This window comes from Mirounga angustirostris, unplaced genomic scaffold, assembly GCF_029215605.1.
Source record: "Mirounga angustirostris isolate CCGP_5_RB_7025 unplaced genomic scaffold, mMirAng1.0.hap1 SCAF_10, whole genome shotgun sequence".
NCBI lineage: Eukaryota > Metazoa > Chordata > Mammalia > Carnivora > Phocidae > Mirounga > Mirounga angustirostris.
In genome coordinates, this window is record NW_026991718.1 from 123,240,712 (window position 1) to 123,253,444 (window position 12,733).

Below are 12,733 nucleotides of genomic sequence, written 5' to 3' on the forward strand. Positions count from 1 at the left end.
ATTATGCGGTGAAAATGCGGCATATTTGTAGTTTGCCAGGAATTCCTAAGTCTCATGAAGGCCTCTGTTGTTGCCATAAGTTTCCTCATGTCCAAACCAAAGCCCAGGCTCTTGTTGAAATGATTTTATTTCAACACCATCCATCAGGTACTAATTTTGGAGCTGCAGAAGATGGAAATTCTTGACTCAAAGCCTATTTTCTTGACACCTGCAGTTGTTTGGAGGGGATTGTTAAAGCATTGCCTCCCTTGTGTGTTCCCTATCTTATTCTCCCTGACTCCGGTGATAGCATTTTGCAAGGATGGTATATAGGACATCAAGTACTGCAGGTATTTTAGCACTTCTTTTACCACAGTAGCCTTACTGTCCAGTTTCTGATCCGCTCAGGATGTTTAAAACTATTGTCGGAGAATATTAAGTGTCCGTGTGTGTCTTTGCCACTCATAGCAGTGTCTGAGAGTTTCACATGCATTGGTATAGTTACACATATCAAAGCTAAAGCTGAAAACGTTTTGTTTTGTTAGAAATGTATCTCTTAGTAAGGGTAGGAGAGAGAAAAAGGGATCATGGAAAGAACATTAATTTTCGGAGTCAATCCTGGCTTTGAAACTTGCTCAGCATCTTATAATAAACTTTGTTCCACCTTGGCAAGTTACTTCCTTTTCTTTGAGCCTCAGTTTGCTAGTCTGAAAAAATGGGGCATAAAAGTTCCCACTTTGTAGTGCTGTTAAGATGATAAGAGATAATATATGTAAAATACTGAGCCTGTAAATGCTTAAAAGTGGTAAGTAACATAAGTTCATGAGTCTTTTAATGAACCACAGTGGCTTTTTAATTGGACCTAAACATTCCTTCAACCAAGGCTGCTTTTCTCATCCTAATTCCTTTTCTCCTGCTAGGTATTTTTTTTGTTTTCATTCTTAGTATTAATGGTGTTTTGTAAGTGCCACTGCTTTGCCTTTGCAACTGGCATGAAAATGGTCGAGGTGGGATGGCTGGGGGGGCTCCGTCGGTTAAGCATCTGCCTTTGGCTTGGGGCATGATCATGGAGTCCTGGGATCGAGTCCTGCATTGGGCTTCTTGCTCAGCGGGGAGCCTGCTTCTCCCTCTGCCTGCCGCCCCCCCCCCCCCGTTTGTGCGTACCCTCTCTCTCTCTTAGACAAATAAATAAATAAAATCTTTAAAAAAATAAGAGAAAAAGAAAATGGTCAAACTAAAGGAAGGTTACCTGTCAGTTTCAGTAATGTTTTAAAAATGTGCTACGATGAGAGAGAGTGGCTCTGTGTGTGTGTGTGTGTGTGTGTGTTTCACATTCCTTGGCAATAAGATATAGGTGTTTTGAGAATCTGTTAAATAGCTCAGCATACAAGATGACAGATTTTAAAGAAGGCTAGGCTTTGGATCCACCTGAGCCTTCCTTTGTTAAGTTTCAAACTGTTATCTTAATACTGTGGCATTTATTACTGACTGGATTTTTTTCTCTCCCCGAAAGATAATCGCTGTGGTTCACTGCGCATTTATCAGAAGCTTTCTGCTTAGTGGGATTTACAGTAGAAGAGCAGGCTCTTGGTCCTTAGACTTTTCTCACAATTGCACACATAATTCAAGGTCATCCTGCTAGAGTGGAGACTAAATCCTAATTGTTTGTGCAGTTTTTCTAATTGTGTCCAGATGTTGGGCTCAATTTTATCTTTGGAAACCATTAACATTCTTGATTCTTTTGGGATGAGCCAAAAAGCACAGACACGTGGTGCCTGAAAATTCATTTGGAAACACCCTGCCAGACCACATATTAGGATATGAAAGTACCAGATCTCAGTGTGACTTGGGTGAAGGGCTCAAGGCCTATATTTTTGGGAAGATAAGGCGCTCCGTTTTAGGTAAATTGGTAAAAGGAGAGCCAAGAACAGCTTGGGGGAAATGTATTTTCCAAGAGAGAGCAGTACCATGAAAATAATGAAGAACAAGGGAAAATGAGTCCTAAAAGATAACGCTTTGGCTCTTTTGCTTAAAGAGGCAGATAAATCAGTTGTGACTGGTTAGGGGAATATATTTCTCTGGCGCTCTAAGCTGTTCTGACCTGCCTATTCTTTTCAGCAAAGGAATGGAGATGCATTTTGATCAACTTAAAATGGCTCTATATAGAAAAAGTAGATGATTCTCTTAAGTGTTTATGCTGTAAAAAATACCAGTTTGGAGGGGTGCCTAGGTGGCTCAGTCATTAAGCATCTGCCTTCAGCTCAGGTCATGATCCCAGGGTCCTGGGATCGAGCCCCGCATCGGGCTCCCTGCTCTGCGGGAAGCCTGCTTCTCCCTCTCCCACTCCCCCTGCTTGTGTTCCCTCTCTCGCTGTGTCTCTCTGTCAAATAAATAAAATTAATTAATTAATTAATTAATTAAAAAAATCAAGTTGGAATCAGTATTTGTTAACAATAAGTATCTAATGCCAAGCAAAAAGTATTTATTAGGTAGTCACTTGTGTCATTACTGTGTAGTGTACAAAAACCAAATGAGGCATTTGCTGCTGACCAGGAATTTATAGGTTTAAAGGGGAAGATGACATTTGTCATTATCATTATCTAGTATTTACGGAGAACCTGCTGTACCATAACTGTTCATTGTAATTTCTTGTATGTCTGGGACATTACCGTGGATGCTTCAGATAGTAGTATTTGATGATGACATAACTTAGTTGGGAATATAGGACCTCTGTATATGAAGGTAGTATAATACTAGGCCAAATGCTGGGTAAGTGGTACAGACAAATATTAAAGGTTTTGTGAGAAGGAAAGCAAGGACTTAGATGTGCAGAAAGGCTGGGGGAGGCTATTTTAGCAGGTGCAAAGTCAGACACGTAAACATATATATTGAATATTCAATTCAGCTGAAGTGGGTTTTGACCGGATATTGCAGGACCTTGAATGCCACACTAAGTTTGAACTTGATTCTGTTGGTCATAGGGTAATATAAAGACATTTTGATCAGAAAGGTGATAGAACAAGGTGGTTTTTTTAGGACAGCCAGTGGGATGATGTGGAGTTTGAAAAGGCAGGAAAAGGGAAGACCAGTTCGGAAGTGTTTGCAATAACCGAGGTATGGATCATTTTCACTTGTCAGCCTTCTGTATCTTTTTGGATGTGCTACCTCGATTGCTCTACTTAGTAACCCTTTGAAATTTGGATTTAGATCTTTGAATAGATACGTGGCAGCTCACCAGAGTTAAAGAAGTAAGTACCACCACCCAGAGGTCACATCAGTTTACATAGAGGCAGTTGCCAAAATTGGTTAACTGGAAGAGTTATTCTAGTTGGCCTCCAGGGAATCCTATAACTTATGATTCCCAGCAGTTCTTAGAGGCTTCAAAGAACATTGAAAGGAATATTTATGACCAGACATAGAAACTTGGATAGAAACTTGGGTAATGAAATGAATTACAATGTGGAAAGCACTTAGGTGCCCAGCAACAAAAACAAAAACAAAAACAAGAACCATACAAGAAACAAAGTCTAATAAAGGTTAGATTAAAAATCAGAACAAACAACCCTCTGATAAGGCATATTGTTCCAAGACAGAAGAAAACATTTGAGGGATTCGCAAGTTTTTTCTTGCAAATATTCATATACGAAACAGAAGAAAATACAGGCTCTGTCTATTCTTTAAGGTAGAAAAGAATTCTTATTGTGGAAATTAAGGACAGAGTAGTGACCATTATGGTTTACTTAGTGACAGTCTTATAAAAATGAACGTAAACATGAAAGGGCATGACGTTGAACATCCAGCAGGTGGTCACTCTGAAGGAAAAGATGGGCTTCAGTTTTTGGTCAAGCGCTTTTCCAGTTACGACTACCCTGGCATTATGTCATAGATCATATGAATCCAGAAACCAAAGTAGATTGTAGAGGAAAGTGGTCCTTCTTTTTTTAAAATTGAGTTATTGATCTGTAACTCACATACCATGTAATTGACTCATTTAAAGTATACAATTCAATGGATTTTAGTATGTTTACAGAGTTGTGCGACAATCACCGCAATCTAATTTTTAATTGAGATATAATTCACAAAAAGAGCTACAATTCACCTATCATAAAATTCACCATTTTAACGTAATACAATTCTGTGGGGTTTTAGTGTATTAACAAGGTTGTGCAGCCATAGCCTCTGTTGAATTCCAGACATTTTCTTCACACCCCCCAAAAACCCATAGTCCTGTTAGCAATCACTTCTTGTTACCCCCCTGCCCCTCTCCCCAGGCGACCATTCGTCTGCTTTCTGTCGGTATGGAATCTGCCCCTTCTGGAATCATACCAAATGTGGCCTTTGTGTTTGGCTTCTTGCACTTAATGTTTTCAAGGTTTATCCATATTGTGGCATCTGTCAGTACTTTATTCCTTTTTTGGCTGAATAATTCCATTGTATGGATAGTACCCTGTTTTGTTGACACTAATTTTAGAGAATTCTGGTTGCCACCAGAAGAAACTCCATATCCATTAGCAGTGACTTGCCATCCCGCTCACTCACCCCACAGGCCTAGGAGACTTCTAATCTACTTTCTGTCTCTACAGATTTGCCTGTTCTGAACATTTCATGTAGAGTCATAGGATATGTGGTTTTTCGTGACTGGCTCTTTTCACTTAGCATAATACTTTTAGGGTTCATCTGTGTTGTAGCACGTGTAAGTACTTCATTCCTTTTCCCATTGTGGAATAATATTCCATTGTGTGGCTATACCATATTTTATTTATCCATTCTTCAGCTGGTGGACATTGGGTTGTTGGTCCTTCTGTTTTTATTTATTTATTTATTTATTAAAGATTTTATTGATTTATTTGACAGAGAGAGACACAGCGAGAGAGGGAACACAAGCAGGGGGAGTGGGAGAGGGAGAAGCAGGCTTCCCGCCGAGCAGGGAGCCCGATGCGGGGCTCGATCCCAGGACCCTGGGATCATGACCCGAGCCGAAGGCAGACGCTTATTGACTCAGCCACCCAGGCGTCCCGGTCCTTCTGTTTTTATATAGCATTTTTCAAAGAAAAGTGAGTATGGGATACAGTTGCTCATGACTTCACCCCCGGTCTGTGAGCTTAGACAGATTTCCATTGAGTTTGCCTTATGCTGCTTGCAAAGAAAAATGGGTCAGTCATAGTACAGGAATTCATGCATTTCCTGTGTCAGATAAAAGAACCAGAGCAAGAGATGGCTGTTTGGGAAGTTTGACTTTTCTGCTCAGTCCATTCTCCCTATGGCTTCAGGTTTCTGACATTATCATTCAGCTGAACGTCTTCATTTCCTGGGATACATCTGAAAAATACCCTAGCTCTCACTGAAACAAGCCCACCAGCCAGCTGAAGCCCTGGGGACAGCATTGCCTTTAATCAGCTTGGACTGATTCTTTTATGCTTTTCAGTACTGACAGGCTGTTGTCCAGCACACTTGATCATCTAGCTCAGGAGTGCTAAAAGAAAAGTTCAAAGGTAAGGTTTCTGGGAAAATTCCATTCCCCCACTCTTTCTACACTCAACTTAGTGGCAGTTCTGACATGTCAAGAGTTTTCATTTTAGGGGCGTCTGGGTGGCTCAGTCGTTAAGCGGCTGCCTTCGGCTCAGGTCATGATCCCAGGGTCCTGGGATCGAGCCCCGCATCGGGCTCCCTGCTCGGCAGGAAGCCTGCTTCTCCCTCTCCCGCTCCCCCTGCTTGTGTTCCTGCTCTCGCTGTCTCTGTCTGTCAAATAAATAAATAAAATCTTAAAAAAAAAAGTTTTCATTTTGATTTCAGAGAATTTGCAGTATGAGGTGTAGCTCCCGAGACTTAGAATCTGATGATCAGGGTTCACATCCTGTCCTTGTTGGTAACTGGCTACATAATCTTAGGCAGATTTCTCATCTGTTAGGTGGAAATAATAACACCTCTAAAGGTTTGAGGATTAAGTGAAATGCTACATCGCCTAGTACTTGGGTGCCTAATAAGTGCAGGTCCTCCTCCCTCCCTCCTTCATTTCCATGGTGTTCATGAAGTTTGGATGGGAACATCATGCGAAAGTACCTAGTAAAAAGTCTGAAACTTAGAAGGTATTCAGTAAACCTTAGTTGAATTTGAACCTGCGTTCTCAAAGAATAGAACTCTTTTTGTAGATACAAAGTTGTGTGTGGGGTTGGGGGGGAGAGATACCATCTCAGTTTCTGCTGCGTAACAAACCACTTCAAACCTAGTGGTCTTGCCGTGCAGCCTTGGTGCTAGAGTGATGAATACAGCTGCCTTCCCAAGCTTGGGGCCAGCTGCCGGATGGTGGCGGGGGCTGGCTGACGCATGAAGACCTCAACTAAGAGAGTTTGTTGACTAGGGCCTCACGCCCCATGGTATTTTGCCATCCAGCAGGCTCACTCAGATTTATTCACATGGTAGTAGGATGGGCAAGCACTTCTCAAGTCCCTGCGTGTAAGGCTTTTGCTATTGTTTCAGTGAACAAAGTCAGTCACATGGCCAGGCCCAGAGTCCTTTGTGGGAGGGCACTAATAATGGGCAAGGTTACCAAGGATACTGGGCAGAAACTGTCATGGCCATTTTTTGCAAACATTCTATCTGAGATGTTACTTATTACAGTAATGCATATATGGTGATTGAGAATTATCAGTCTATAAAACCAGAGTGAGAACAGGTGCTATAACTTAATTACAGAGTTACTAAGAAAATGTTGGTCACAACAGGAGCACTGACTGCTCCATATGAACTTAATCCAAGAAGCAGTCTTAACACATAAAGAAAGAATATCGTGATGCAGGCAGTTAATTTCTGGAATCACTAATACACCTATTTTTTTTTTTTGAATGCATGCTGATTCCTGCCAGTTGAGTTGGCTTCCCCTACCAGTTGATTCATTCATGTCTTCAGCTTTAGTTATATAAAACATTTTTATAACCAGCATCTCCAGGTGATATCTTTATTACAATTTGGGCCAAGAAAAATTTGGTCACCTCTTCCATCTGTTTTAAGAAAGACTTCTCTGCTCCTGCCTTCCCTCCAAAATAATCCCACTAACAACAACAACAAAACTCAGAGTCAGAGACAGTCTTGTCACAAGTATCTTGTTAAGTCCTAACTGTTTTGTGCTTTGGTCTGGTCTTTGGTTTATGCCCACACACATCTCAGTTGTGCCATATTTTATTTATTTATTAAAGGTTTTATTTACTTATTCGAAAGCGATACGGAGCATGTATGAGCAAGGGGAGGAGCAGAGGGAGAGGGACAAGCAGACTCTGTGCTGAGCATGGAAGCCCAATATGGAGCTCGACATGGGGCTTGAACCCAGGACCCTGAGATCATGACCTGAGCTGAAACAAAGAGTCAGATGCTCAACTAACTGAACCACACAGGCGCCCCTGTGGCATATTTTAGATTAGAAGTCATCAAGTGTCACGATCCCTATGGAGATAAGAACTGTTTTTCAGTGCTTATTGGTAACTCAGCATAAACTACTGCCAATTCATAGAATTACGAAATTTTCAGAGCTGCAAAGGGACATAGGAAGTAATGGTCCAGTGGCCTCTTTTTGTAGCTCAGAACCTATGGTTTTCCCAGGACCTTATAGTCAGACCAAAATTAGATCTTTGAACCCCAGGATAGGGATTTTTTTAGTGCTGTCTCCAAAGTCAACTTTAGCTTTTTTGTAATCTGATACATGTGATCATTTGACTATAATTACATTTTGTATACATGTGTGAATTTTACTTCCAGCTCATGTCTGAATGTGCGATTAGATCAAAACTCTCTTATTACAAAATTCTATCTAGTTTTTGGAGCTTTGGTCTCTAATAAGTATCAGGTATAATCAATTTCCTGGTATTAATATCAAAAGATGAAAGCAAAGATGTTTTAGATAGTTTCTTACTTCTGGCCCTTAGCTGTTGAAAGAGACAAATAATGGTGATTTACCTTCAAAAATACTAGAAAGTTTCAACTGACCTGGGAAGGGCTGTCGTCATCAAATAAGAGAAAAAACTCAAATATAAAGAAAGCAGGTGTTTAATTTTCTCATCTAAACAGTGTTAGAAATTAGACAAATGATTATACTCTTGTTTAACAAACATTCCTTTGATTTTTATGATACGGCTTAGAATTAAGCCACAGAAAGGTTATATTTAATGTTTCATCCCTGGTTTAGAGACTTGGATTTCCAAGATCCACCTATATTGCAACTGAAAGGAACAAATGAAGCATCATAGAAATATAGAGTACCAATTATACAATTTTTATTGTTGGATATGATGCTTTAAGAAAATAAAGTCTTGGGCACCTGGGTGGCTCAGTTGGTTAAGCAACTGCCTTCGGCTCAGGTCATGATCCTGGAGTCCCTGGATCGAGTCCCGCATCGGGCTCCCGGCTTGGCGGGGAGCCTGCTTCTCCCTCTGGCCCTCCCCCCTCTCATGTGCTCTCTGGCTCTCTCATTCTCTCTCTCTCAAATAAATAAATAAAATCTTTAAAAAAAAAAAAAGTCTTTGTGGTTTTTGTAACAATTCCACAGAACATATTTTAAATTACCTGTTATTTTATCCAGAGTTGCCATTTTTATTGATGCACTCGTTTCAGTCATTTCTCTGCATATTTAAAGATGAATGGGTAAACAAGTATGAAATGACAGAAGTAATGAGAGGTTGGTGTGTGGTATATGCAGCTTACTCTCAAACATTGTGTATTTTCTAAGAAAGGAGATAATCTGTGTGTATTTCTCAAAGAGGATATTCTCCTTTGTTCCAGTAATACAGTTGGCAAGTGGTATAATCTCTTGACAATACCCTTCTCTCCCATACCCCTTCACTGTTTGATTGTTACTCTGAGCTCATAGGTTCTTTTTATTCAGTGAGATCTTTTTGGTGCTGAAAGTGTCCCAAAATTTACCAGTGGGAGCCCCTACGGTGGCTCCTATTTCCTGTTCATATGTACCCGTTAGTTTTTGAGAAATTCCTTGCTTTTTATGGCACAACAGATGTTCCAGGCCCACTTGGTACTTTTCCTGCCCTAGACCTGGAGTCAGCTATTTTCCTTAAGAAGCCTTAGTTCCTTTGAGTGGGAGATGGTATTTGCAAACCGAGATCTGAGTACCAGCTGTGCTCATTGATAATGGGTTGGTATTGCTTTAAGGCTCTTTAATGAAAGATGCTTGGAATTTTTTTTTTTTAATTATGAGCTCATGTTCATACCTCCAGTTCAAATACAACACACCCAGATTCTTCATACCTTCCCCGTTTCATACTTTGATGTTCAGCTATTGCCATATCCCCTTTGTAGAGCTTGTACTGCTTTGCCCACCGATTCGGCAACGGGTGAGTGTGCCTGTGTCCCCACGGCCTTACCAACAGGTAGCGTGTTGTCCAGCTTTTGCATTTTTGCCCTTTTGAAATGTAAGAAATCACATCTCTAAATAGTTTTGATTTGAGTTTCTCTTACTGTGTGTGAACCTAAGCATTTTTTTTTTCATCTTTAAGGACTAATTGGATATCTTTGTGTGTATACAGTTGAACAACATGGGTTTGAACTCTGTGGGTCCACTTATATGCAGATTTTTTTGGTAAATACAGTATAGTACTATAAATGTATTTTCTTTTCCTTAGGACTTTCTTTTTCCTTTCTCTAGCTTCCTTTATTATAAGTATATAGTAGGGACGCCTGGGTGGCTCAGTCGTTAAGTGTCTGCCTTCGGCTCGGGTCATGATCCCAGGGTCCTGGGATCGAGCCCCGCGTCGGGTTCCCTGCTCAGCAGGAAGCCAGCTTCTCCCTCTCCCGCTCCGCCTGCTTATGTTCCCTCTCTCGCTGTGTCTCTGTCAAATAAATAAATAAAATCTTTAAAAAAAAAAATAAGAATACAGTATATAATACTTCCAACATACAAAATGTATGTTTGACTGTGTATGTTATCAGTAAGGCTTCAGTCAACAGGCTACTAATAGTTAAGTTTTGAGTCAGAAATTTTATGTGATTTTCAACTGCATGGGGGTCGGTGCCTTTGTTCAAGGGTCAACTATACTATCCTTTCAAGTCTTTAGCCCATTTTTCTACCTTTCTTGGGTCATCTTTTGGTAGATTTAGGAATATTGTGTGTGTGTGCATGTTTGTGTGTGTAGGAGCTTATCTGCCTAAAACCAAGAACTCTCGAGATATTTTGAAGAATTTTCTTTAAGTTTTTTTTTTTTTTAAAGATTTTATTTATTTATTTGAGAGGGAGAATGAGAGAGAGAGAGCATGAGAGGGGGGAGGGTCAGAGGGAGAAGCAGACTCCCTGCCGAGCAGGGAGCCTGATGCGGGACTCGATCCCGGGACTCTAGGATCATGACCTGAGCCGAAGGCATTCGCTTAACCAACTGAGCCACCCAGGCGCCCATTTTTTTTTTTTTAAAGATTTTATTTATTTATTTGAGAGGGAGAATGAGAGAGAGAGAAGAATTTTCTTTAAAAAAATTTAAGGTACTTGTTGCAAATATTTTCATCCAGTTCACCATTTGTCTTTTGTCTTGGCTTATATGTGTGTTTACTAATTTTTAAAAATGTATGGTGTTTTTTTCACACAAAAGGCTTTTATTTATCCATTTTTCATTGCATCTGGGTTTCTGTCATAGTCAGAAACCACACCCAGGTTTCAAGTGCATCCACACAAGTTTTCTTGTAGTATTTATGGTTCCTGTTCTTACAGTCAGAGCTCTTACCCATGTGGAGTTTTCCTGGTTAAGGTGTGAGGTGTGATCCAATTCAGTCTTTTTCTAAGTAACTAGCTGTTTGGAAAGCCATGTGGGCTCTCTGTTTTGTTGCAGGACTTTCTGTTCCGTTCAGCTGGTTGGCCCGTCTAGCGGGAGATTCCGTACGAAAGAGCACGGTCTGCTGTCTGTGGCGGCAGTTGGTACCATTGCCAGCATTGTGTGCTTCCAGGAGGCTCGCTAAACACTCTCGCTGTATGTGTAGGACTGTGTGTAGGCTTGCTGCAGGGTTGGTTGTGGGCCCAGAGGAGGGGACTGAACAAAAGGACTGGTCAGCAAACCCAAAACACCTCCACTTGGGCAAGTTTTATTTTGGTGTGGTTCCTTCAGAACTAGATATGAAATAATACCTTAAACTTAAATAAAATAAGCATGAAAAGCACTTAATATTGCACCTAGAACACACAAAACAACACACATTCAGCATGTAATCATTTACTGGTCTTAGTAAACACTGTTTTTCATCATTAATAAGTGGGAAGGCAACAGTGAAGTAGGCTTTTGGCAGCATCTGGAAGTGGACAAATCTGGGATTGGCTGCCCTTGAACTTGGCAGTGGTTAAAGTGAGATGACAAACGTCTGAGAGGCAGTCAGGGTGCTGGCTTGAAGCTGGACCAGGCAGACATCAGGAGATAAGAATGCTGGAACAAGGATGTCTGCAGGATGGAACAAGGATGCTGGTCTTTATCTTCTAGACCCCTCCCCATCCACTTCTTAGGGCTCTGCACCTGCTGGTCTCTTCCTGGTTACTGGGGAAAAGGGCGTATAAACCCACATGTTCATGGAAAGCCCTGGAAAAAACTTCCATACTTCTCAGTATCAGAATACTAATCAGAAGCAGAACTTCTGTGAAGTAGGTACATTCAGCTAGCTAGGGTGTTAAGGCATGCCAGGTAAAATTATTCTTTTCACCACCAGTTCCCAAACAGTAACTGCTGTATTCTGCTCCATTTGCCAACTGCTGCTAATAACTGCTAATTCTTTCCTCAGGGATTTTTGGGGCCCAACCTAAGCACCCCCTACCAGTATTCCCTGACCACCCTAGCTTGCAGGATCTCCTCTCAAGAGTGGATCTTGAGATCTACTATGAGAGACAAATCCTGTTAACATTTTGGTATATTTTCCTCCACTCTTTTTTTTCTCCTATGTATATGATTTTACAGAGTTGAGATCATACTCTCTCTATAATATTGTATCCTATCTTCAACTCTTAGCTTTATTGTAGCCATTTGTAAATAGGATTTTAAAAGTTACATAATATTTCCTGGAGTGGATGGAGTATGATTTGCTTATATTTGCGTTTTCATGCATATTTTTCTTATTAGTCCGATTGGATCATGAGAATATCAAAGGGAAGTCACTCTACTGTATTATCCCCCTTCCCTACTCCATTAGCTATAGAAAATGTTGTATACATAGATGATAAGTCAATATCTTTGCTCGCTTCTTTGTTTTCAGTCTAAATATCATGGGAACTTTTTGCTATAGGTGACCCACAAAGTACTATTTGCAGCTTACTCAGAGTTGTTACCTCACCCAAATCTCTCCACCCACAAAAAGGGGGCTCTGGGGAAATATTTGCATGTATTTTAGGGGGCCCATAAATCCTCTGAAATTCTACGAGAAGCATTTGGAGTGAGCGTTTGTGCATTTTCCTGTGGTTTTCACTAGATTCTCGTAGGAGCCCTTATTTAACAAAAAGCCACTGAGACAGAGGCTGAAGCCCTTCTGGAGATAGATGTATTTATTAAACTTCTCTGAAATCGAAGATACCATTTTTCACCTTTTATTGTTCTTGGCTTTCAGGAAGGGAAGAAACCATGCAGCCTGCTAAACCATCTTTCCTTGAATACTTTGAACAAAAAGAAAAGGAAAATCAGATCAACAGCTTCGGCCAGAGTGTACCTGGTCCCCTGAGGAGCTCCTCAGATTGGAAAGTGCCGCAGGATGGAGACTATGAGTTTGTAAGTAGTGCTGGAAATAGACGGTTTTG

The 12,733-nt window shown here is 40.7% G+C and overlaps 1 protein-coding gene across 3 annotated transcripts in view; it reads left to right on the forward strand.

The window, feature by feature from the left end:
- STK4 (serine/threonine kinase 4) overlaps nt 1-12,733 on the forward strand; it is a 97,019-nt gene that overhangs the window by 46,003 nt on the left and 38,283 nt on the right. For 2 of the 3 annotated variants that reach the window (XM_064573232.1, XM_064573233.1), the window contains one exon: nt 12,547-12,704. In XM_064573232.1, coding sequence (XP_064429302.1) covers nt 12,547-12,704 — 158 coding nt within the window. Of the gene's footprint in view, nt 1-5,404; nt 5,472-12,546; nt 12,705-12,733 lie in introns of those variants that run through there. The other variant, XM_064573235.1, reaches the window with a different exon arrangement.